The sequence below is a fragment of the Macadamia integrifolia genome, chromosome 12 (assembly GCF_013358625.1).
Source record: "Macadamia integrifolia cultivar HAES 741 chromosome 12, SCU_Mint_v3, whole genome shotgun sequence".
Taxonomy (NCBI): domain Eukaryota; kingdom Viridiplantae; phylum Streptophyta; class Magnoliopsida; order Proteales; family Proteaceae; genus Macadamia; species Macadamia integrifolia.
In genome coordinates, this window is record NC_056568.1 from 20353620 (window position 1) to 20376151 (window position 22532).

The window sequence follows — 22532 nt, forward strand, 5'->3', positions numbered from 1 at the left end:
TGCCTTTTGTTCTTTTAGCATTTTCAATCTAAATCAAATCAATCCACCAAACTAGGGCATTCGATGGGCCTCCATTGAACATTTTTTTGCTAAAGATCAGCAAAGAATATCATTTATAAAAAATGGTGGTTCAAGAATAATCAAAACCCATTGAACTAAAAATCCACCTTCAGCATGGCCATCAACAGATTTTTATCCTAATCACAATATCTACATAAACCGGAATCTGTGTCTTCTCTGAAAGTCCCCGCTTACATCAGATAAAACAAAAGGAGTTGTTAACCATGAGGCAAAAGATTCTGATGTATCTCCATGCTTGGTCAGCTTATCTGCAGCGATATTAACTTCATTGTAATAGAGTGAAATTACCCAATTTATCTCATTCAAAGAATTCTTGTAAAATAACCATCGTTGCTCGAAACACCATGGATTTTTTTGTATACCTAATGCAAGTAACCACTGCATTGGAGTCACACTCAATCCAAAGATTTTCAATGCCCAAGATCGTCGTATGATGCAGGCCATGAAAGAAGGCAGTGAACTCTGCCATAAAATTAGTCCCAATCTCTTCATAAAACGAGAAGCAAAGGAGAGGGTTACCTTTATCATCTCGCAAAATTCCTCCTGCGCCTGAACAGCTCGAGTTTCCAAGGGAACATCCGTCAATATTAAGCTTGCAATAATATGGAGGAAGAAAATACCAAAATAATTCCAGAATTTTTGGAGAGGGCGCTCTTGAATTAGTAATCTGGAATTTCTTTGACAAAATCAAATCAGCCACAGAAGAGAAATGGATAGGCTCGAGGATTGAGAAATCTTGAAGATCCTTTAAAATTGCTTTAACCACAGAAGAAGGGGGCTGTGTATATCATCAAAATTCCTTCTATTTCTTTCACTCCAAATATGCATGGGGATGATAACACAAAGGGCCTCCATTGAACATGATCATGCCATCTCAAATGACTCTCTCAAAGCTTATTATGTATTGGAACCACTCCCGACTCAGTTCTAATGTGATAGTTTCTTACTTTTTTCTTTCTTTTCTTTGCCACAAATTCATTTCAACATCCTCATCTTTGCGATACTTAGTTTACCTATATGTTGTTTCTTAATTACTCAACATTCTATCTCATTCATCATAGCCGATCGGATGATAGTCCTACAAAAATTTTCTTTTAAACTTCAAAGTAATATGTTGATCACACAACACTCCAACTCACCTCTCCACTTCAACCAATCTATTTTAGTTCTCTAAGCAACATCATCCTCTGTATCATTATATTCCCTTCTTGTATGAATTATGATTGAGCCCACATACCTAAACTAATCACTTTATAGAATACTTCTCTCATCAATCTTCATCACCTCATCAGCTGCCGTAGTGTAACTAAAGTTATGGATCTTATACGCTGTCCTTTTCGCTCGATCCAATGATGTCCAGTTTTGGGTCGGTTCGATAATACCCCAAGCCGAAGCCGGCCCCAATAAGAAAGCGGTTTGGTTTAAAGTTTTTCTAATACTGTACCTATTGACTACAATACTCGGACAGTATATCATGCATATTATGAATCCAGGGCCGTGTCTCTGGAGGGTTGGTTACTTTGGTTCGTACCTGAAGTCATGTAAGAGCTAAGACCGAATCATCATTGTATCGAAGAACGCGAATTTGGGTATTTCTTTCATTCTATTTGATTCTTCTGTTCATGTATTTCAGTTCGTTTATAACTTTATCATGGTTCTTTGATCTTTCTTCTCCTCATTTTTGTTAGTCTATCCTGTTACCTGTTCTCCATTTCCTTCTTCCTTTGCTGCAGAGCAGTTAGGGTTTATAACTTCGTGTTTCCGGTAAGACTTTGAGATTTAATACACTAATTCCATCATTAGTTCATGTTTCAATATGTAATTAGGGATCGAAACTGTTTTAAGTATGTATTTTTCATTTTTCTGAAAAATTAGAACTATTAATGTGAGCATGGAAGAGATTTACAGTTGCCCATTTTGTTCTCTACTGAATGGAGCAACCTTTTATAGTAAATACGACAATATTATCTCAGAATATCATGTCTTTAATCAGTTTGCTTCTATACGGCGTTGTTGGGGTTATGGGAGGAAGAGTGTAGTCGACTTTGTAGGTCTTGAGTATACCTTTTAATCATTTGTATAGTTTTCGCAAAAATAGGAGTGAAATTGTTATTGTTAGGATTGATGATAGGGAGATACCCAAACTCCCAAGGTGATGCTTTTTGATATTTATTCCATCATAAATAAAGAAGGGGAAATCAGAGAAGATGTTGCTTATAGAAATAAAGCAGGGTGGATGAAATGGAGTTGTTCTCCTAGAGTCCTATGTAAATGGTACGTTCCTTGTATATAAACAGAAGACTGAAAATGTTGTACAGCACTGGGTATTGGGAAAAAAAGAAACAAGACATTATTTATCAAGGAAGAAAAAAAAAAAACATACTAAAATGTATAGCTGAGATGAGGATGTTGCGGTGGATGAGCTCCAAACCAGAGGTAAGATAAGAAATGAATACATTATAAGTGATTTAGGAGTGGCCTCAAAAGTAACAAGTTGAAGGAGAGTTGTTTGAAGTGGTTAGGGCATGACGGCACATACAGAGGAGGCCATTGAATGCACTGGTGAGAAGGAGTGACAGTTTGCAGACTAGAGTAATTAAAAGAACCAGGGGTAGGCCAAAGTTTAATAGGATGTAGTGAGAAAAATATGGCTATCTTAGGTTTAAGATTAACAATAAATATAGCTTTAAATGGGGTTAAATGATGAAATAGGATTCTTTTTTTTTTTTTTGGGGGGGGTGGGAATGGATAAATGGAATTCATATTGTTGACACCATCAAGTTGAGTTGTCTGGTTTTAAGATACATTTTCAATACTGAAGTAGTTCTCTAGTAATAAAATTTTAGGTATTTAGCTTCTATCTTGATCTGATTATGTAGCATTATTGAGATGTTCTTGGTTGCCCATTTCTTTAGTTCAGTGTTAGCTCGCTTAACTATACCTTTTCCTTTTCTTCTTTTATTTTATTTTATTCATTTATTTATTTCTTATAGAGGTATGCTTTTGCCAGTTTGAGACACCTATTTTATATTAGATGGCACAAACAGACCTGTTGGATGATCTATAAAGGCCATCAAGATCATTTGAATTACATGCCCAGCCACTAATAACAGATGAATGTAAGTAGAAAATTTGAATAAAATAGTCAACAGCCCCTTTGTAATGTATTCCATATCATCTTTGATTAGGCTTCTGATGCAGAATCAGGATAACTGTTTATTTCATTTGTCTAGTTGATACTAATATTGAGTTCAATTTGTATAAACCTTAATGACTGGGAAATAGGTAAGTTCACTTCTTTTTCTGGGTCTTCTTGAGGGAGTTCAATGTTCTCAACTTAGGGTAGGATAATCTCAAAATGGGAAAGCTTGGGATCTTAGACAACCAAGTCTCAGCTCTATGCATCATTGATTGAAACTGGTTATTTCCCAAGGTGCTTTTTTTTTTTTTTATGTTGTGTGCTTAGGAATGGTGTCCCGACTGTTGATCACCTGATCTTCAGGGACCCTGTGCTTCCAAATGTGTATAGACGAGGCTTCTGCAACTGCTCCTCACTTGTTATACACTTGGCCTTTTTTCTGAGATCTGGACAGTGTTGTTGAAAGCTTCAGGGATTTGGTTTGGTGGAGCCGCTGGAGATTGGTGACATATTCAGAATTTTTTTTCCCCCTCTGTTCTCAATCGTTGCAGAGAACAGGTCAAAGGCTTTGGCTATTGATTTGGGCATATTATTTGGAGCAGTTGAAAAGCTAGAAATAAAGGGTTGTTTGAAAGCTATTCTGCCTCTTTGCAAGCTGTCCTGAGAAGGCAAAGGAGAAACCTTTTTCGTGCACTTCTACTTTTGAATTCTGAGGGCTTCGGATATCTGATGTCAAGGATCAAACTTGATGGAGATTAAAAGCTTAGAAAAAGCAAGGAAAAAGAATCGGAGTTAAATTCATAAGCCTTGTATACAAGGCTGTGGGCCAGAATTTATTTTTGGTTTAGTTCACTACTTTTAGCTGATGTTTATATGACTTAGTGAGGTTCATAGAGAGTATAGGTTGGCTCATTTGGAGGTTATATCCTCGGGTAGTTTAGAAGTTACAATGTTACATCAGGTTGAAGTTTGTTTCTTTATATCAGGAGTATTATTATATTATTCTAAGTGTGTTTATTGGCCTTGTGATCGATAGGCTTTTGAGTTCTCCAGGCTTGATATTGTATGGGCTTTTAGTTGGCTGAATGGAGTCATGTAGTAGCTTTAGTCTTTCTAGAAGTGCTATAGATATTCTTGGCTAGTGTCTTTAGTAAGTACTTGCTATTTTGTGACTTTGCTAGCAGGTATATACAGCATATGGATTCAGAGGCCATTCTTTAAGGTGGATTGTAGAAATCCTGGGTGGATTCCTTATCTCTTCTTATTCTTCTTTTCTACTTTCCATCTGTTTATTGTTAGAGAGACCTGCCCCAATTACTCTACCAAGTCTTTTTCATCATTAAATCTCCATTGGATTGACACCAAATCGCTATCATTCCCTGCTCCCATCAACCCTAACCTTCTTCATACAGTCACCCACTAAAATTATCCAAGCCATTGATGTTTTTCCACATTCATAACATAAAGGTGTTACTAGTTGAACCCTAATTAGTACTTCCCCAACTGATCAGCAGCAACCATAATTTTTTATTCTTTTGATAAGTAACAAGAAATATTTATTCAAAGAAGGGAAGGGTAGGAGACGGGCACAAAGTCAAGAGACAGAGAAAAGGCACTACAATCCACAGCCAACCAACAAGAAAGGCACACTTCCCATTGCCACCCCCAATCCAACCCACCCATCCAAAAAAAAAAAAATCCAAAGCACAACCAACATGTATGAAAACTGCACACCATAGTATCATCTACTGTTGAAAATGGGAACTTACTATTTTCTCTTTTCTTAAGTTCAAACACTGAAAGCCTCAATCAGATCCCATGGATTTTCCCAGGGAAGAAATATCCTGCTTAACACCTCTCAAACAGGTAGATGGGGAAGAGAGACGTGGAACTCCTTTACAATTTCGCTATTAGGGTTAAACTCTTGACTCAGCCCAACATTAATCACAACAGAAAAAGAAGATGTTGAATTGCATGCCTGGATAACTCCTCCACTACGGCCCAAACACCTTAGGTTTCATAACTTTCTGATGCGGATTCCCACGGTACAAGATCACAAGCCTACTCCAAATCCTTTTTGCGAATCATGCTGGCTTTCCTACTTCTTGTCTCAATCTAAAATCTTGCATGCAACAATAACACCACCAGATATTGAAGGTTCCAGTAGCACAGCTGGTAAGGCCTTGGCTGGTTGTAGGAAGGTTTGGGATTGAATCCTGCCTTCACTTCTCTCCTTCCCCTCTCCCACTCAAATAAGCTCCCTGCCCAACATGTCTATCAGTAAGTTTACACAATAAATTTGACCTCTTACTTCGGTGTAGAAACTTCAGTCTAGAAGTAAGAATTTATCTCTTTTTTTCTTATAAGATGGGATACAAGATAAATGGGGTTGGCCACATGGTACTTGCTCTCCAATCATCTCTAATCGAAGTCATACAAGATGCGAAGCCTAAGTGATGTGGATCCGGGTTCCAAATCTGGAATGGGTTCGCTTATGGGCCCATTCAATTAAGCAAAAACTCAACTCTAAGGTCTAGTGGCAATTTTGTAATAAATCAGGATTTAAAAGAGTCACAAGGTTATGAAGGGTTTAGATTTATTTGCTTGGGGCAAATTAGGAATGGGCAGAACTTGATGGCAGATTGTAAATAAGAGGGTAAAGGAGGGGTCTTAATATTGAAACAAAAGAGTAAAGGAAGGGACTTCATCAACCTCTACCTTTCAATATTCCAGCGGTAAAGGAAATCTATTTTGAAGAAGATATCTCCTTCACTACTAATCAAATCAAGTAGGGACTTTGAAGACATAATCGCTCCCACTGAATCTCTAACCTCTGTTACTTGCAGCCTCAACTATTAGGGGAAATATGAGAAGAACTGTACTGCAACCACAGCTGGTGGTAGGGTAGGGAACAGTTCTGAAACTGAGGTTTAATCTCAGGACGTAAAGGGGATTGCATGCCAAAGCTTGGGGGATTTGAGTCGCCCAGGCAAAGAATCTCTTTTGCCCAAGGTTTCAGGCTGGACAGATTAAAGGTGAGGGTTCCAGCGAGCTTCTTCTGATTTGAGCAGTACTGCTAGCAGGGAAAACACTGTAATAGAGATATTGAAGAAGAAACAGGAAGAATGTAATGAAAAAGAAAGAGAAGGAGAGAGAGAGAATTGCCCAAAGGGGGGGGGGAGAGGATGGTCACACGACAAGGATTAAGCACCTACCTGGCACCATAACCATTCAATCAATTCATTCTTCAAAACATGCTTAACAAGTTGGGTTACATGCCTTTTTATATTAAACTGAAATTAAAACTTCCTAATTAAAATCTCATAATATCTCCTAAAATCTAGACTAAAAGTTATAAACGAAATAAAACTCGAGTCAGTAACTCCCTACTTGTCTAACAACTACCAAAATAAAAGATTGCAAATATTCTTCAAAATGAAATATATAAATCTTTCCCAAATAAAATAAATACGAAAAGATTCTACAGAACCCAAAAATCTAAACGTACCCAGTTGTCTCGGTCAAGATTGCCAGAAGGGTCAACTCGGTTCAGCCTTGGTCCTACATCACTAAGCTAAGCATATATTTTCTTCACAACTTCTCCTATGGTTATTTTAGGCCTGCCTCTTTCCTCATTACTTTTACTATGGTTATTTGAGGCCTACCTCTGGCTCTTTTGGTTCCCTCAATTTGAATCAAGTCACTTCTCAGTATTGAGGCACTAATGGGCATGTATTCTTTAATATTCTTCGAGCCTTCAAATTTTGGCAACAAACAAATTGTGTCGATTGGATTTTTATCCCAGGCCTGTTGTTGAATCTCCTTAAGATACCTTCAACATATAATCTGGGTAATTTCGAATAGTATTTCTTATGCTAAGAAACATTGAAACCATTGTAACATGGTGCTTCCCCCATCAAAAATTTGGTGGCAGCCCATCTACCTAGCAGTAACTTTTTGTATCCATCTTCTGTCACTTGCGATTCAATCATCCATTCAGTATTTTCTCATTGGAGAGGTCAATATCTGATGTGCTATTGTTCTTTTCCTGGAACTTTAATCTCTTAAAAATGTTACTGCCTCTGGTAGTTGATGCAGATACGGCTGCCCTTTCTTGGTTGGACCAGCATGACCGGCTTTGGAAGCCAAAAGCCAAGAAGAACCGGTTCAGCCCAGGGTTTTGGTCCAACAAGGGTTGGAAATAAAATTAGTAGTTTACTTAGTATTTTATTTCATGCTTTTATTTTTCAAACTTGAACGTAGGAGTAGGATTTATTTCCTTGCTAAGAAACATTGAAACCATTGTAACATGGTGCTTCCCCCATCAAAAATTTAGTGGCAGCCCATCTACCTAGCAGTAACTTTTTGTATCCATCTTCTGTCACTTGCGATTCAATCATCCATTCAGTATTTTCTCATTGGAGAGGTCAATATCTGATGTGCTATTGTTCTTTTCCTGGAACTTTAATCTCTTAAAAATGTTACTGCCTCTGGTAGTTGATGCAGATACGGCTGCCCTTTCTTGGTTGGACCAGCATGACCGGCTTTGGAAGCCAAAAGCCAAGAAGAACCGGTTCAGCTCAGGGTTTTGGTCCAACAAGGGTTGGAAATAAAATTAGTAGTTTACTTAGTATTTTATTTCATGCTTTTATTTTTCAAACTTGAACGTAGGAGTAGGATTTATTTCCTTGCTTTGGTTTCCTTTTTATAGTTGTTTCCTAGTTTAGGCTAGTTTCCATTTCAGTTAAGTTTTTAATTTCATGTTCCTATTTTCCTATATATTGGTTGTAATCGATTGAAGATTTAAAGAGTGATTTTGATTATTGAATGAATATATTGAGTTTGTGCACTAGTGAAGTGTGTGCTTTTCCTTTTTCCCCCTCTCTACTCTGATTTCCCCTTTTTTCCCTAAAGGTTCTCCACCAACTTGGTATCAGAGCCGAAGGATCCTATTCCTTCCCCATCTTTCTTCTTCCCTTCCCATTCTCTGTGTTGGTTTCCACCGATACTGAGAAAAAAAAAAAATCCCAAAGCCTCCCTTTCTTTTTCTCCTCACTTCGATTCCCAACTAGAAAATCCCACCGCCTCTCTTTTCACTTCTTTTCCCTTCCGACAGTAGCCACCGCCTCCTCTTTCTGGTTCCGACAGAAACTTAAAAAAAAAAAAATAAATAAAAAAAATAAATCCCAAAACCTCCCTGCCCTACCTCCTCCTCTTTTACCATTTGTTCCTTCCGACGGAAAAAAAAAAAATCCCAAAGCCTCCCTTTCTTTTTCTCCTCACTTCGATTCCCAACTAGAAAATCCCACCGCCTCTCTTTTCACTTCTTTTCCCTTCCGACAGTAGCCACCGCCTCCTCTTTCTGGTTCCGACAGAAACTTAAAAAAAAAANATTAAATCTCCATTGGATTGACACCAAATCGCTATCATTCCCTGCTCCCATCAACCCTAACCTTCTTCATACAGTCACCCACTAAAATTATCCAAGCCATTGATGTTTTTCCACATTCATAACATAAAGGTGTTACTAGTTGAACCCTAATTAGTACTTCCCCAACTGATCAGCAGCAACCATAATTTTTTATTCTTTTGATAAGTAACAAGAAATGTTTATTCAAAGAAGGGAAGGGTAGGAGACGGGCACAAAGTCAAGAGAAAGAGAAAAGGCACTACAATCCACAGCCAACCAACAAGAAAGGCACACTTCCCATTGCCACCCCCAATCCAACCCACCCATCCAAAAAAAAAAAAAAAAAAATCCAAAGCACAACCAACATGTATGAAAACTGCACACCATAGTATCATCTACTGTTGAAAATGGGAACTCACTATTTTCTCTTTTCTTAAGTTCAAACACTCAAAGCCTCAATCAGATCCCATGGATTTTCCCAGGGAAGAAATATCCTGCTTAACACCTCTCAAACAGGTAGATGGGGAAGAGAGACGTGGAACTCCTTTACAATTTCGCTATTAGGGTTAAACTCTTGACTCAGCCCAACATTAATCACAACAGAAAAAGAAGATGTTGAATTGCATGCCTGGATAACTCCTCCACTACGGCCCAAACACCTTAGGTTTCATAACTTTCTGATGCAGATTCCCACGGTAGAAGATCACAAGCCTACTCCAAATCCTTTTTGCGAATCATGCTGGCTTTCCTACTTCTTGTTTCATAATCTAAAATCTTGCATGCAACAATAACACCACCAGACATTGAAGGGTCCAGTAGCACAGCTGGTAAGGCCTTGGCTGGTTGTAGGAAGGTTTGGGATTGAATCCTGCCTTCACTTCTCTCCTTCCCCTCTCCCACTCAAATAAGCTCCCTGCCCAACATGTCTATCAGTAAGTTTACACAATAAATTTGACCTCTTACTTCGGTGTAGAAACTTCAGTCTAGAAGTAAGAATTTATCTCTTTTTTTTCTTATAAGATGGGACACAAGATAAATGGGGTTGGCCACATGGTACTTGCTCTCCAATCATCTCTAATCGAAGTCATACAAGATGCGAAGCCTAAGTGATGTGGATCCGGGTTCCAAATCTGGAATGGGTTCGCTTATGGGCCCATTCAATTAAGCAAAAACTCAACTCTAAGGTCTAGTGGCAATTTTGTAATAAATCAGGATTTAAAAGAGTCACAAGGTTATGAAGGGTTTAGATTTATTTGCTTGGGGCAAATTAGGAATGGGCAGAACTTGATGGCAGATTGTAAATAAGAGGGTAAAGGAGGGGTCTTAATATTGAAACAAAAGAGTAAAGGAAGGGACTTCATCAACCTCTACCTTTCAATATTCCAACGGTAAAGGAAATCTATTTTGAAGAAGATATCTCCTTCACTACTAATCAAATCAAGTTGGGACTTTGAAGACATAATCGCGCCCACTGAATCTCTAACCTCTGTTACTTGCAGCCTCAACTATTAGGGGAAATATGAGAAGAACTGTACTGCAACCACAGCTGGTGGTAGGGTAGGGAACAGTTCTGAAACTGAGGTTTAATCTCAGGACGTAAAGGGGATTGCATGCCAAAGCTTGGGGGATTTGAGTCGCCCAGGCAAAGAATCTCTTTTGCCCAAGGTTTCAGGCTGGACAGATTAAAGGTGAGGGTTCCAGCGAGCTTCTTCTGATTTGAGCAGTACTGCTAGCAGGGAAAACACTGTAATAGAGATATTGAAGAAGAAACAGGAAGAATGTAATGAAAAAGAAAGAGAAGGAGAGAGAGAGAATTGCCCAAAGGGGGGGGGGAGAGGATGGTCACACGACAAGGATTAAGCACCTACCTGGCACCATAACCATTCATTCAATTCATTCTTCAAAACATGCTTAACAAGTTGGGTTACATGCCTTTTTATACTAAACTGAAATTAAAACTTCCTAATTAAAATCTCATAATATCTCCTAAAATCTAGACTAAAAAGTTATAAACGAAATAAAACTTGAGTCGGTAACTCCCTACTTGTCTAACAACTACCAAAATAAAAGATTGCAAATATTCTTCAAAATGAAATATATAAATCTTTCCCAAATAAAATAAATACGAAAAGATTCTACAGAACCCAAAAATCTAAACGTACCCAGTTGTCTCGGTCAAGATTGCCAGAAGGGTCAACTCGGTTCAGCCTTGGTCCTACATCACTAAGCTAAGCATATATTTTCTTCACAACTTCTCCTATGGTTATTTTAGGCCTGCCTCTTTCCTCATTACTTTTACTATGGTTATTTGAGGCCTACCTCTGGCTCTTTTGGTTCCCTCAATTTGAATCAAGTCACTTCTCAGTATTGAGGCACTAATGGGCATGTATTCTTTAATATTCTTCGAAGCTTCAAATTTTGGCAACAAACAAATTGTATCGATTGGATTTTTATCCCAGGCCTGTTGTAGAATCTCCTTAAGATACCTTCAACATATAATCTGGGTAATTTCGAATAGTATTTCTTATGCTAAGAAACATTGAAACCATTGTAACATGGTGCTTCCCCCATCAAAAATTTGGTGGCAGCCCATCTACCTAGCAGTAACTTTTTGTATCCATCTTCTGTCACTTGCGATTCAATTTCATCCATTCAGTATTTTCTCATTGGAGAGGTCAATATCTGATGTGCTATTGTTCTTTTCCTGGACCTTTAATCTCTTAAAAATGTTACTGCCTCTGGTAGTTGATGCAGATACGGCTGCCCTTTCTTGGTTGGACCAGCATGACCGGCTTTGGAAGCCAAAAGCCAAGAAGAACCGGTTCAGCCTAGGGTTTTGGTCCAACAAGGGTTGGAAATAAAATTAGTAGTTTACTTAGTATTTTATTTCATGCTTTTATTTTCCAAACTTGAACGTAGGAGTATGATTTATTTCCTTGCTTTGGTTTCCTTTTTATAGTTGTTTCCTAGTTTAGGCTAGTTTCCATTTCAGTTAAGTTTCTAATTTCATGTTCCTATTTTCCTATATATTGGTTGTAATCGATTGAAGATTTAGAGAGTGATTTTGATTATTGAATGAATATATTGAGTTTGTGCACTAGTGAAGTGTGTGCTTCTCTTTTTTTCCCCTCTCTACTCTGATTTCCCCTTTCTTCCCTAAGGGTTCTCCACCAGTAGTGCTTCCATCATACGTTTCCGTGTTTATCAGTATTTCTTTTCGAGGATGATTAACGTTTATTTTGTTCTTGTACTACAATTCTAGTTATACATTCTTAAATAACTGCGGTTTTGATTTTCTGGCCGTTTGTGTTTTGTTAGGTTTGCTTATCAATTTCTGCTGGTAAGCATTCAAAATGAGGCGCCCAGGGCATTATGCTGATTCTGGTGTCAATGCATATGTTTCTGCTCAGATGCATAACATGTCTGCACAGAGAATGCAACACAACTCTGCAATGAGCCAGTTTCCTGGACGTCCGGATGCTTTACCTTCTGAAGAAGAGCATCACTATATGTCTTCGAAAACAGAGGGACAATGGCAGTGGGATAGAGATGGTCCAAAAAAATCAAATTCAATGGCATCTCATGTATACAGTGAAGGCAAGTGAAAAAAATTTCATCCTGGCACTTTTTCAGTCCACTTCTGTTGTGAGAGCTGGAGAAAGTTAAGTTGCATTGCAGTTGAGATACATCAATTAGCTGAAACGACTTTCAAATTTGTTTAATAATCCACCAATCCTCCATGCCTTCACCAAAAATGATTGTATTATTCTCAATTTAGTTGAGATACCTCAATTAGTTCCCTACCAACCATGAATCCTCTGATTAAATTGTTCTCCGAACTCTGAAGCATTAGAAAACAATTCCCCTAAAACGTTCATAACTACCAGTCATGAATCTGTGGCTAATCTCGAGCTTTCCTCCTCTAAAATCCAACTTTACCACACATACCTCAATCTCTATCAGATACCTTGCTTATGTTAACAGTGCTCTCGTTTATCCCCTCCCTTCGTGGCCTGTTTCCTAGAAAATTCACTTCCCAAGTGTTTGTTGAAATTACGGCCCACCTTCCCCTTATTTGTGTTTTTAACATGTATTATCACGAATTCATGATGAAGCCTAAGCAAATTGATGTCTGTTGATGTGACAGAATGACAATGATATGAATGTCCTATTGAAATTTCAGTGTTGCGATGAAATGTGAATGAGGCAGGGGTAACATTGGCAATGATCATGATCATAGTTGTTGAGGTGTCACCTAGGTATCCAGGCGCTTTGGACGCCTAGGTGGGCACTTTGGTCGCCTTGTGTTTGGAATCTGGACCCCCTCAAACGCCATGGGTCGCGTTTAGATGCCGTGACAACTATGATCATGATTATTAACCTAACCCATTGTAGTCGAATTTTTCTTAACCAGGAACATTTTATGCAGCTCAATCTGTAGTTCAAGGAAGAAGTAATGGTTAGGAAGTGAGATGTAGCAGCCAGTGAATCTTGGTTGCTGGGAGGCAAGTAATGGAAAATTATTTCTGGATAATGTTTTTTTAACTCCCTCTCCCGAACTGTATCCCTGTTTTTTGGGTTGAGTTTATTGATGAAATCAAAAGAAAAGCAAGAATGAGTGGCAGAATGCAACACAAGCATAGTTGTCAAGGTGTCCAGGCACTTTGGTCACCTTGTTGGTGTCGCCTTGCATCTGGACCCCTTCAACACTTTGGGTTGTCTAGATGCTATGGAGAGGCTAATGAAACAAACAAAGCTTCTGGGAAGGCATTGACACCATGACAACTCCCTATTAGCCTATAGGCTCATGTACTTCGGCATTGAGTAGGCACTAGAACTGTCATTCTTTTTTTTCCTTCAATGAAGAATATCTTTTTCTCCTGAATTAGTGAAATTCTGTTTTTCATGGAAAGTATCCTATATTCATGAGGATACCATGATCTTAATTCCACTAACTTTTTATTCTATATTTTGGTAAAAATCAAAATTTGAGATAATAATTTCTTGATTTTTTGGACTTCTGTTCTTACGTGGACCATACCTGTTGTAATATAGGTCAAGGAGGTGATCCGTCTAGATCTTATTGCCAGGGTGAGAGACCAGATCCTAAACTGGGTTTAGAGAAACATGCCAACAAAGAGCCTAGAAGCCAAAACCATGAGGAAGATATGGAAATTGGGTATGAGGACACCATTTTGCCACAGACATTTGAAGGTCTTGAGCAGAAATTTCTAGATGAAATCATGAAACTAAGTAAGGAACAGAATGGTGCTGAAGATGCAGAAAATGCTAGGCATAGGGAGGTGAGTTTAATACAGAATTATTTCATCCTTGTTTTTTCTCATTTTTTATTTCTATGGTTGCTTGATGAGGGTGTTGGAATAGGGATTAGTGTGCTGCAGGGGCACATTGGGGTTTTCCCCCCTTCCACTGAGCCTAATTAGAGTGGGACGGCTGGATGGGGGGTATAATTGTAAACATTTTATTTGTTTTGTTTTGTACTCCTATCGTGACTCTATCATGATAGTCATGACTTCTATTATGAATCTATCATGATTCTGTCATGATTTTATTTTATAAATAGAGGACTTGTGTAATCAGTTAAACACACAAGCATTCTCCATTCTTCTTCCTGTTAATAGAGGGAAACTCTAGCAATATGAAATGTTAGAGAAGTGTTTCGCCTGAGTTGTAATATGAGTTGCTTGAGAAAAAGATTAACATGTGGTATTGTTTATCCTCTATTGGGAGATGTACGTCAGCTGTTGCATAAAATGAGTTTCTTGCTGCTATAATTTTATATTGTGATTTTGGTTTCTTGAAGGGAAAGACTGTTAAACTTTTCATGTTTCTGTATTTTCTGAATCTTCTACAGACATTCAGAATTATGGGAACTATCAAATGTAGCATGAAATGATTTGGATCAGGATCTTTCCGTGCGATCCTAATTTGTACTTAATTTTGTATTAGTATCTGTTACCCAGACAATTCATGCAATGCCGGAGAACCATGTGAGCATGATATGACATTAGGTATGGGATTTCTGTCATACATAAACTCAGCAGTTGGTCATATGTGCAACAGATGCAATGATGGTGGAGCTGAATGTTGAGCACTGAAGAAACATCATATAAACAACTTAGTGTAGCTGAAATGAGGTTGTTGAGATGGATGAATGGTGAAACTAGGAAATATAAATTAATGAATGAACAAATTAGAGCTAATTTAGGGGTAACTCTGTTGCATGATAAGTTGAGAGAAAGTCGTTTGAGGTAGTATGGACATGTGCAATGCTCCAATAAGAAAGGTGAAATGATTCAGATTTGATGTAACGCCCCCCAAAACCACCCTAGGGGGAAGGGCCGTCACTCAAACCACAAGATCGAAATCGTTTAGATAGAGAACTGACCATTGAACCAGGAATCAATAATTATCATATAAACTTTAGTAAAACCATCCTTATCAGAATTATACAGCGGAAGTCTTAATCAAAATAACAATCATCCGTAATAACTCAAGTTTTAAATATCTAAGGTGCTGGTGGCACCACAACTAAAAGGTAAAGTAAAATAAACTAATCTCTATTACATCGTCCTCAAATAAAATTAAATAATTAATCCCTAGGTAGATCCTGAAAGTAACCACATCCTTTCCAAATGAAATAAAGTAATTAAGTTCCAAAGTTAAATAGCTGAAAACAGGTAAGTTTCAAAACAGTAATAATGTCTCAATTATATAAATATTTCATCAAAACATGCCATGAGTTCAAAAGTTTAAAACACTAAGTTTTAAGTAATAGTCTTAGTAGGTCCACGGCGTGGCATTGCCATCAATCAACATCTCACAAATAAAATCAGCGGGATGGGACTCAAGCTCTTGGCTCACAGAATCAATAATGAGCTCTATGGAATGGAAACCATGCTCCTTAAATGTCACGCTCTTGCCTCACCCACCAATCCACATACCCAAACATTATGGAATTGAGAGCTTCGAGCTCTTAGCTCATAGAACCGGACGAAGTCTTTAAATGTCACACTCTTGCCTCATTTCTGTGCTCCACAATCCACTCTAACACATAATCCCCTGTTGTAAGGGTTGCAGTCCAACAACGTTGCATTTGATTCAGTACTTATAAAATACCAAATCTCATCATTCCTTTGATAAAATCACAACCATGCATTATTTCCATAGAAATCAATTTAAATTTCAAAACAATTACTAAAAACCAAAGAGTGGTATCGTTTGTTTAGATGTCTAAAAATTTATTTCCATTTAGGGTGATTTTAAACAGCATTCACGTACACCAAATAAGGTTTGACTAGAACATTATTCCTTCAATATAAATCAGATTTAAGAAATCTTGGATTTGTTGGAAAGCTGGTTTTGTGCACTACCTAAAACAAAAGGCCTCATGTAAAAATAAATCATTTGATCGATCAAACTTATTAGAGAACAAGAACATTTCTATAAATCTTGATTCTTGATGACTTTATGTAACTTAATGTTTGAGTTTTGATGACTTGATGTGACTTATTGTTGATTTTTTATGATAAGGGTATATATAAAATACTAAATAATGTTAGAAAAGAGGGTAAATAAAAAATGACACTTGGGTGTCTAGATAACACTTGGGGCGCCTTGTTTCTTAAGTGCTTAGGCACCCTTCCATTGCCTTGGGTTACGTTATCACCTTGACAACTATATTATGAAATATGTGACATCCTTTGAACAACCATTGAAATGAAACTTCTAGGCAATAGGTCAGAACTAGTGACTAGTGTCTCTCCTTAGTAAAGGTTCTAACTTAGTGATTTGAGTCAGTTTCATGAGGGTAAGAAGGAATAGCTCAGCAATTTGAATTATTTTGGTTATCTAGATATTGACGAGAAAAATAAATGAAAATTGAAGGGGAGATTTAACCTCTTAGTTCACTGTGCATGGAGATTATACCAATTGAAAAAGTTCAAACCAATGAAAGTGCTGATAACACCACCCCCCCCCCAAAATAAAAAAAAGAAAAAAAAAAGTGGGGTGGGGGGAACTTATGGATTTGGAGCAAATGAGAAAGCCTAGAAGACTTAGTGTACTTGGTAATATGAGGAAATGAACACCTCTATATTATATGTGTTTCTGGAGGAACGTATGGAGCATGGCAGCTTGTGGAGATCACTTATTGCTTATAAATATAGGGTGGTGAACCAGTTGAACACAGCTACGTTATGCACCTCATTTGATACCTTTGTGCAGGGGATCAGATTCCATGTGGGGGATTTTCCCAACTTGAAGTTTTGGAATGACCTCCTGGGTTGGCAATCAGCTTCAAGTTCTGATTTCCTACTACATATAATTTGACCTATTACTGTGATGTCAACTTAAATGCTACTTGGATTCCAAGACTCAGAGAGAAGTCTGAATGATATGGGAAATACGATGTGGCTTTGGTGGACCTGATAAGAGTCCTTGGTGCTTCCGGAGCTCTGGTACCTTTTTGATTAAGTTGCAATTTGGAGCTTTTTCGGAGTTAAGCCTTCATCATTCCTTGTTCCCAAATTCCCTATCAAATATTTTTCAAGAGTTTCAAGTTATTCGTATGTTATGTTTTCCTGGACAACAGTCTTGCTATAAATCATCTCATTTTGAGGTGGTACTTAAATCCCAAAGGCTTGTTATCGAGTATTGGGATGTTGAGCCCGTGGTCCACCTATTTTTAATCTACCATTCTATCCTCGCACTGGAACAGTGGGAGCATATCCTGGATCCTGTAATTGTTGGTTTGGATGATTAGTAGGGATTGAAGATCAATTTAGCATCTGTAGTATTCAGTGTGCAGATCCCTGTGGCCGGAAGTTTGATGCTCTCAGATTAGCAGCAGTTTTGTGATGCATTTAGATTTAAGAAACCATTGGACTTTTGAGAATAAGTACTGTGCAGCTTACATGGTGGCTGGCAAAGTGAAGGAGCATTTAGCTTGAAGGAGACCATAGTCTTTTGACCATCTCTGTTTGGTAGATTATATAGTGGCTGCTTAATTGATTTCCAATCACCTAGGGTTAGGGATCCGGAAACAAGGGAGAATCTAGAACCGCAGCCAAAGAGGAATGGTTTAGATCGGAGAAAATCGATAGCCAAGCCATAAGTGATCGAATCTAACTATGTATGTATGGCGACTCAGTAAGGTAGTAAACTTGGATTCAAAATATAAATTAAAACAACAGAATTTATTAGTATGCGGAGGAATGGAGAAAACACAGATCTGACCTTGATAGAATGAAGAAAAAGAGAAATAGAAGGAAGGAAATGAATTAGGCATCCCACCTAGAACTGGACTAGCAGCACACCGGTCCTCTTGGCATCCTGCCAAGGTTGCTGTTGCATCGCTCAATAGAACTCTGCATCTCACAGAAATCAGCAAGCATACACTTAACAAATTTTTCAAATCGGAAGGTTGTGTGATCCCCTACTCCCTTTTTTTTTTTTCCTGATAGGTAGGCCCCAAGGATAGTTGAACTCTTGACCTCGTTGTGATGAGTTGGTCTTTGCCAACTGAGCTATCCCTTAGGGTTATCACCTACTCTATTTATAACAATACAAGAAAATAGTTACTTTTCAAGCACAAGCAAGAGAATTCTAGAGAAAACAAAATAGAAGGCTTCTAGACACAACAACAACAACAACATCCAAAACCTTATCCTAACTTAATGGGGTCGGCTACATGGAGATTTCAAGCAAGGACGAGAGCAAGGATCCATGCAAAAAAGATTGACAGACTATGGTTAATTATAATAAGTGCCGGTGGTCAACCTGATGCACCACTACAAATCAGCCACTTGATTATAACAGTAGTCTATAATACGGTACCGTCTGTCTACTTGACGTATCATATAGATTAGTCAAGCCAAAACGTCCTACATTCCTTATGTCCACCACCAAGACAATCCATCACCCAACCTACTTTTATGAAAGGAGGAAAGAGATAACGAATTCTTGACAGCCCCGCTAAACACGAAAGTAACCAACTCGAACACACAACTCCGCATTGACAACTAGTTAAGCAACCCACAGCTCGAGCTAGAGTTATCTGTGAATAGCGGTTCAATGCACCAGCATAAAGCCCACAACCACAAGCAAATCATTTCCAACTAGGTAAGCAACACATGAACCTTTTTCATGCTCTTAATGAAGGCACTTTGGCCCCATCGCAACCATAGATGTATCCATGCTTAGCGGTTCAATGCACAAGCAAAGAGCCCACAACCACAAGCAAACCAATAGCCACTTGCATTACGTCCACCACCAACACAACCCAAAACATCTAAGGGCACCATAGACCTGTTATTGCCTCAAACTTCTGTGGCCTAAAGGGCCATAGTCTCTCTAAGAAGCTGGCCGTGGAGGGTCACCTCCACATAGCTAGTTACCAGGTTGAGATCTCGTTCATTAATGGAATTAACTAGACAAATCGCTCCACCAACTAAGAATGGCCATGCACCTAGATATTTATATATTTACTTATTTATATTTTTTGTTTGATTTGAGAGTGGGGGTTAACTGCAAGGACACTTGAAGTCGAGATCTTCAATACCATAGCTGAACGCCTTAACCAACAGATCAACACTAATCCTGTACATGCCTTAAATCCCTGATATTTAGGCTCTTAGAAAAGGCCCATTATAATAGCAAACCCAAAAACATTAAGCCATGGACCATATAACCCATTGGGCATTGAAAATTAAGCCTAACTTGACCCAATCTTGAACCATAGTAGGTTCAGTTTGACCCAAGAAATTGAACCAAACCCATAACAATAGGCCTGTCTTCTGTTCTTTCTGAAATTCTGCATCAATGCCTCAATGGTAAAGTGAAGCAGTTATCTTTCAGCATTGGACTGTTGGAAGTTTGTGTACTAATTGGTTTTAGGGTTCTTTTCTCTTCTCTCTCTCTCTCTCTCTCTCTCTCTCTCTCTCTCTCTCTCTCTGTTTTGCTTGGGGGAGTGGGGAAGAATCAGATGTTGATGTGGGGCCTTGTATAGTATCTTGAGGGCTATTTTTATCTTTTGTTTCAGTGTCTTAATTCTTATACTCAAGGTTCCAAATTTCGGTTTCAACCAGGATTTTGACCCTGGTTGAGACCAAAATATACTGTTGAAATCTGTGAAATGGGCTTGAAATTTGGTCCATTAGCTAGTTAACTCAAAAATGCCATTTCAGTGGCCAAGTAATGGAATTTTTCCGTGAAACGTCTTGTAGTGTTTATTTAAGCATGTTTACACACGTTTAAACTATTAGATCGGGAAAGACAATATCCAAAACCTTATCCCAACTTAATGGGGTTGGCTACATGGAAATTCCAAGCAAGGACAAGTGCAAGGATCCATGAAAAAGATTGACAGGTTATGGCTAATTATAATAAATGCCGGCTGTCAACCTGACGCACCACTATAGATTAGCCACAAGCTTATAAAGATAGAATATAATAAGGATTTAAAGTCAAACCCCCTTCGTTCCTTTATACTCCTTGTATAGCCTATTCTACACATTTAGTCCTATAACATACAACATTCAATACAAATAATTGAAATATGCATTAGGAATGAAGAACCATACAATTAGAAAGTAGTAACACCATTTTGAGCGAAATGTTGAATTTTTCGGCATACTTGCGAAGTCACTGGTGTTTCGTTTCTTTTCGTTTCGTTTAGGGTTGAAACCGAAATAGACTTCAAAAATTCGGTATTTTTGATTGAAATTTCAAACTGTGCTTGTAGAGCTATTTTATAAATGGGAAAAGGCTTTATGAGATGAGGCGTAAAACTACACCTTTGGTACACTAATGAAGATCTCACAAAGGTGACAGTGAGTTTCCATTTTCTGATTCCATCTTTCACAGAATCGATCCCCTTTGACTGTACAAGAATATGTGGAGTTCAGCACGTCTGGAAGCGCAGGACTCTTGCTGATATTATTGTAAGTATTAGATATTGAGTCATTCATCGCATTATTATACCTTCCCTATTCATTGCGAGTTGGTTAGTTGTCAGCTCGGGTATTTGGAAGCCCTCGGCCAATTACGCCTCCTCACATGAATTATTATATTATTATTTTTAAAGAAAAGATAAATAATTTTTAATATAATCAATCCGAGAGGGTGTAGAGTACACTGCTTGCTCAGAGAACAACAACTCAGCCTTTTCCCAATTATATGGGGTCGGTTATATCATTATATGGATCATTGAGAGGGAAAAATATTAATAAAAGTAAAAAAGAAAGGAACACAACACCACCTTAGAAACTTCTCACCTAAATGGGGTCGGCTACATGAATCCTTGCCCCCCAAATAGCTCTATTTGAGGTCATACTAGAATCAAGACTTAAATCTGCATGTCTTTCTTCACTGCTTTTCCTATGGATTTGGCCTGCCCCTAGCTCTTTTAGGTCCTTTCATCTAAAAGAGAACCCTCTCCCTTAATAAATTTTCTGACTTCAAAGGGGATTAAGAAAATTTGTTGGACATCTTTTTCTTTTTTCTGGGAAACCATATGGAAATTTTGTCCTCTATTATAAATGTATCCGATAACTAAAGGCCTGTTACTTGTAGGCGTATCCCGTAGAACATGATCTATGGATTGTGAAATCCTGCAGTCCGGTGATTTGGATTGTGTTGACATTGTCATGAAAAACTGCATTGATAGTGTTGAACAATCAAACAACATTAATTGTGGGTTTTTTTTTTTTTTTGGGGGGGGTGGGGGAGGTGTGGAACTTGCAACAGATTGATATGAAAGAGAAGAATGCTGTATCTGAGCTCACAAACAGAATACTAAATTGTTACTGCAGGAGTAAAAAATACCGGTTCTCTCTTTCTTCCTGATGTTAAATCTGTGATAATATTTTGTGATGTTTGTTGTTCCAGAAAATGAATGCGATCAATACTGAATACCAGGAGAAGTTGATTGCACTTCGAGCTCGTCATAGCACTCTCAGAGAAGAATTTCTCCGCAGAGAATCGCAGGCACGGCAACATCAGTATCAACAAGCAGAAATGAGCCCATATACCAACAGGATGGGCCAGAGTGAACCAAAAAGCTATGGTGCTGCTGCAGCAACAGCTGCCGCTGGTGAAGCACATCGAACTTATGCCTCTGATCAGGCTGCTGGTGAAGCACATCGGGCATATGCATCTGGTCAGTTTGACTCGTACAGAGAGCGGGCTCAGTTTCTTGCAGCTGGCAGAAGTCATGGAATTGAGTCAAGAGGTCTATATCCTGGAGGACATGTTTATAACACTGGTGGTCGCTACTACTGAGTGCTTGGAAGTGAAATACTGATTCACTCCCCTACCTTCTCACAGTCCTCATTAGTTATGTTTCTCTATCAGTTCTCGATATTACTTGGCTATGGAATGTGGTTCCTCCTCTCCTTCCCCCAGTGTTGTCGATGATATATGGCTCTACTAAGCTGCAACAAGTTACAATCATAACTGGTTCTGATTTTAGCCTCCCTTGTCTGAGTAATGCTTTTGATTTTTACCTGTTGAAGTAGCCATTGGCATTGAGCGATTTTTCCTGTAAGAGTAGGATGACAGTTTTTGGTACTCAGGATAGTGTTTTGATCCTGGAGAATGTACAGTCCATGTTGGCTCTTCATTGAAAGCTGAGGTAGTTGAACTAAATTATGAGTTTATGGTGGTTCTCGATAAGTGCCCAAGCAACATGTTTATGTGCATTTTCTTTGAAATTGCTAAACATGCTTCTTTTTTTCTCTCAATTCAGTAGACAGCAAATTGGGTTTATTCTATTTTCTTTTATTTTCAAAGGAAGGATATCTCTAGCTGCGTGGCTAGTGCATCTTGAGTTTTTCTCTTTCATTGAGAATAAATGGAACTCTAGTAGTTGTTTTAATTTGT

General features: G+C 38.3%; 1 protein-coding gene across 5 annotated transcripts; it reads left to right on the forward strand.

Annotated features, from left to right (window-relative positions):
* The first annotated feature begins 1529 nt into the window (after positions 1-1529).
* On the forward strand, positions 1530-22325 carry LOC122057895. Of its 5 annotated transcripts, none has more exons than XM_042620250.1 (5): positions 1572-1670; positions 1815-1845; positions 11949-12227; positions 13686-13933; positions 21540-22325. In XM_042620250.1, exons 3-5 carry the CDS (start codon positions 11984-11986, stop codon positions 21930-21932), a joined length of 885 nt encoding a protein of 294 aa, XP_042476184.1. In that variant the 5' UTR covers positions 1572-1670; positions 1815-1845; positions 11949-11983; the 3' UTR covers positions 21933-22325. The 5 variants fall into 5 exon arrangements, with proteins under 5 accessions (XP_042476182.1, XP_042476184.1, XP_042476185.1 ...); XM_042620251.1 differs by having other exon boundaries at positions 1585-1670; positions 1820-1845; XM_042620248.1 differs by lacking the exon at positions 1815-1845 and having other exon boundaries at positions 1530-1670.
* The last annotated feature ends 207 nt before the right edge of the window (positions 22326-22532 follow it).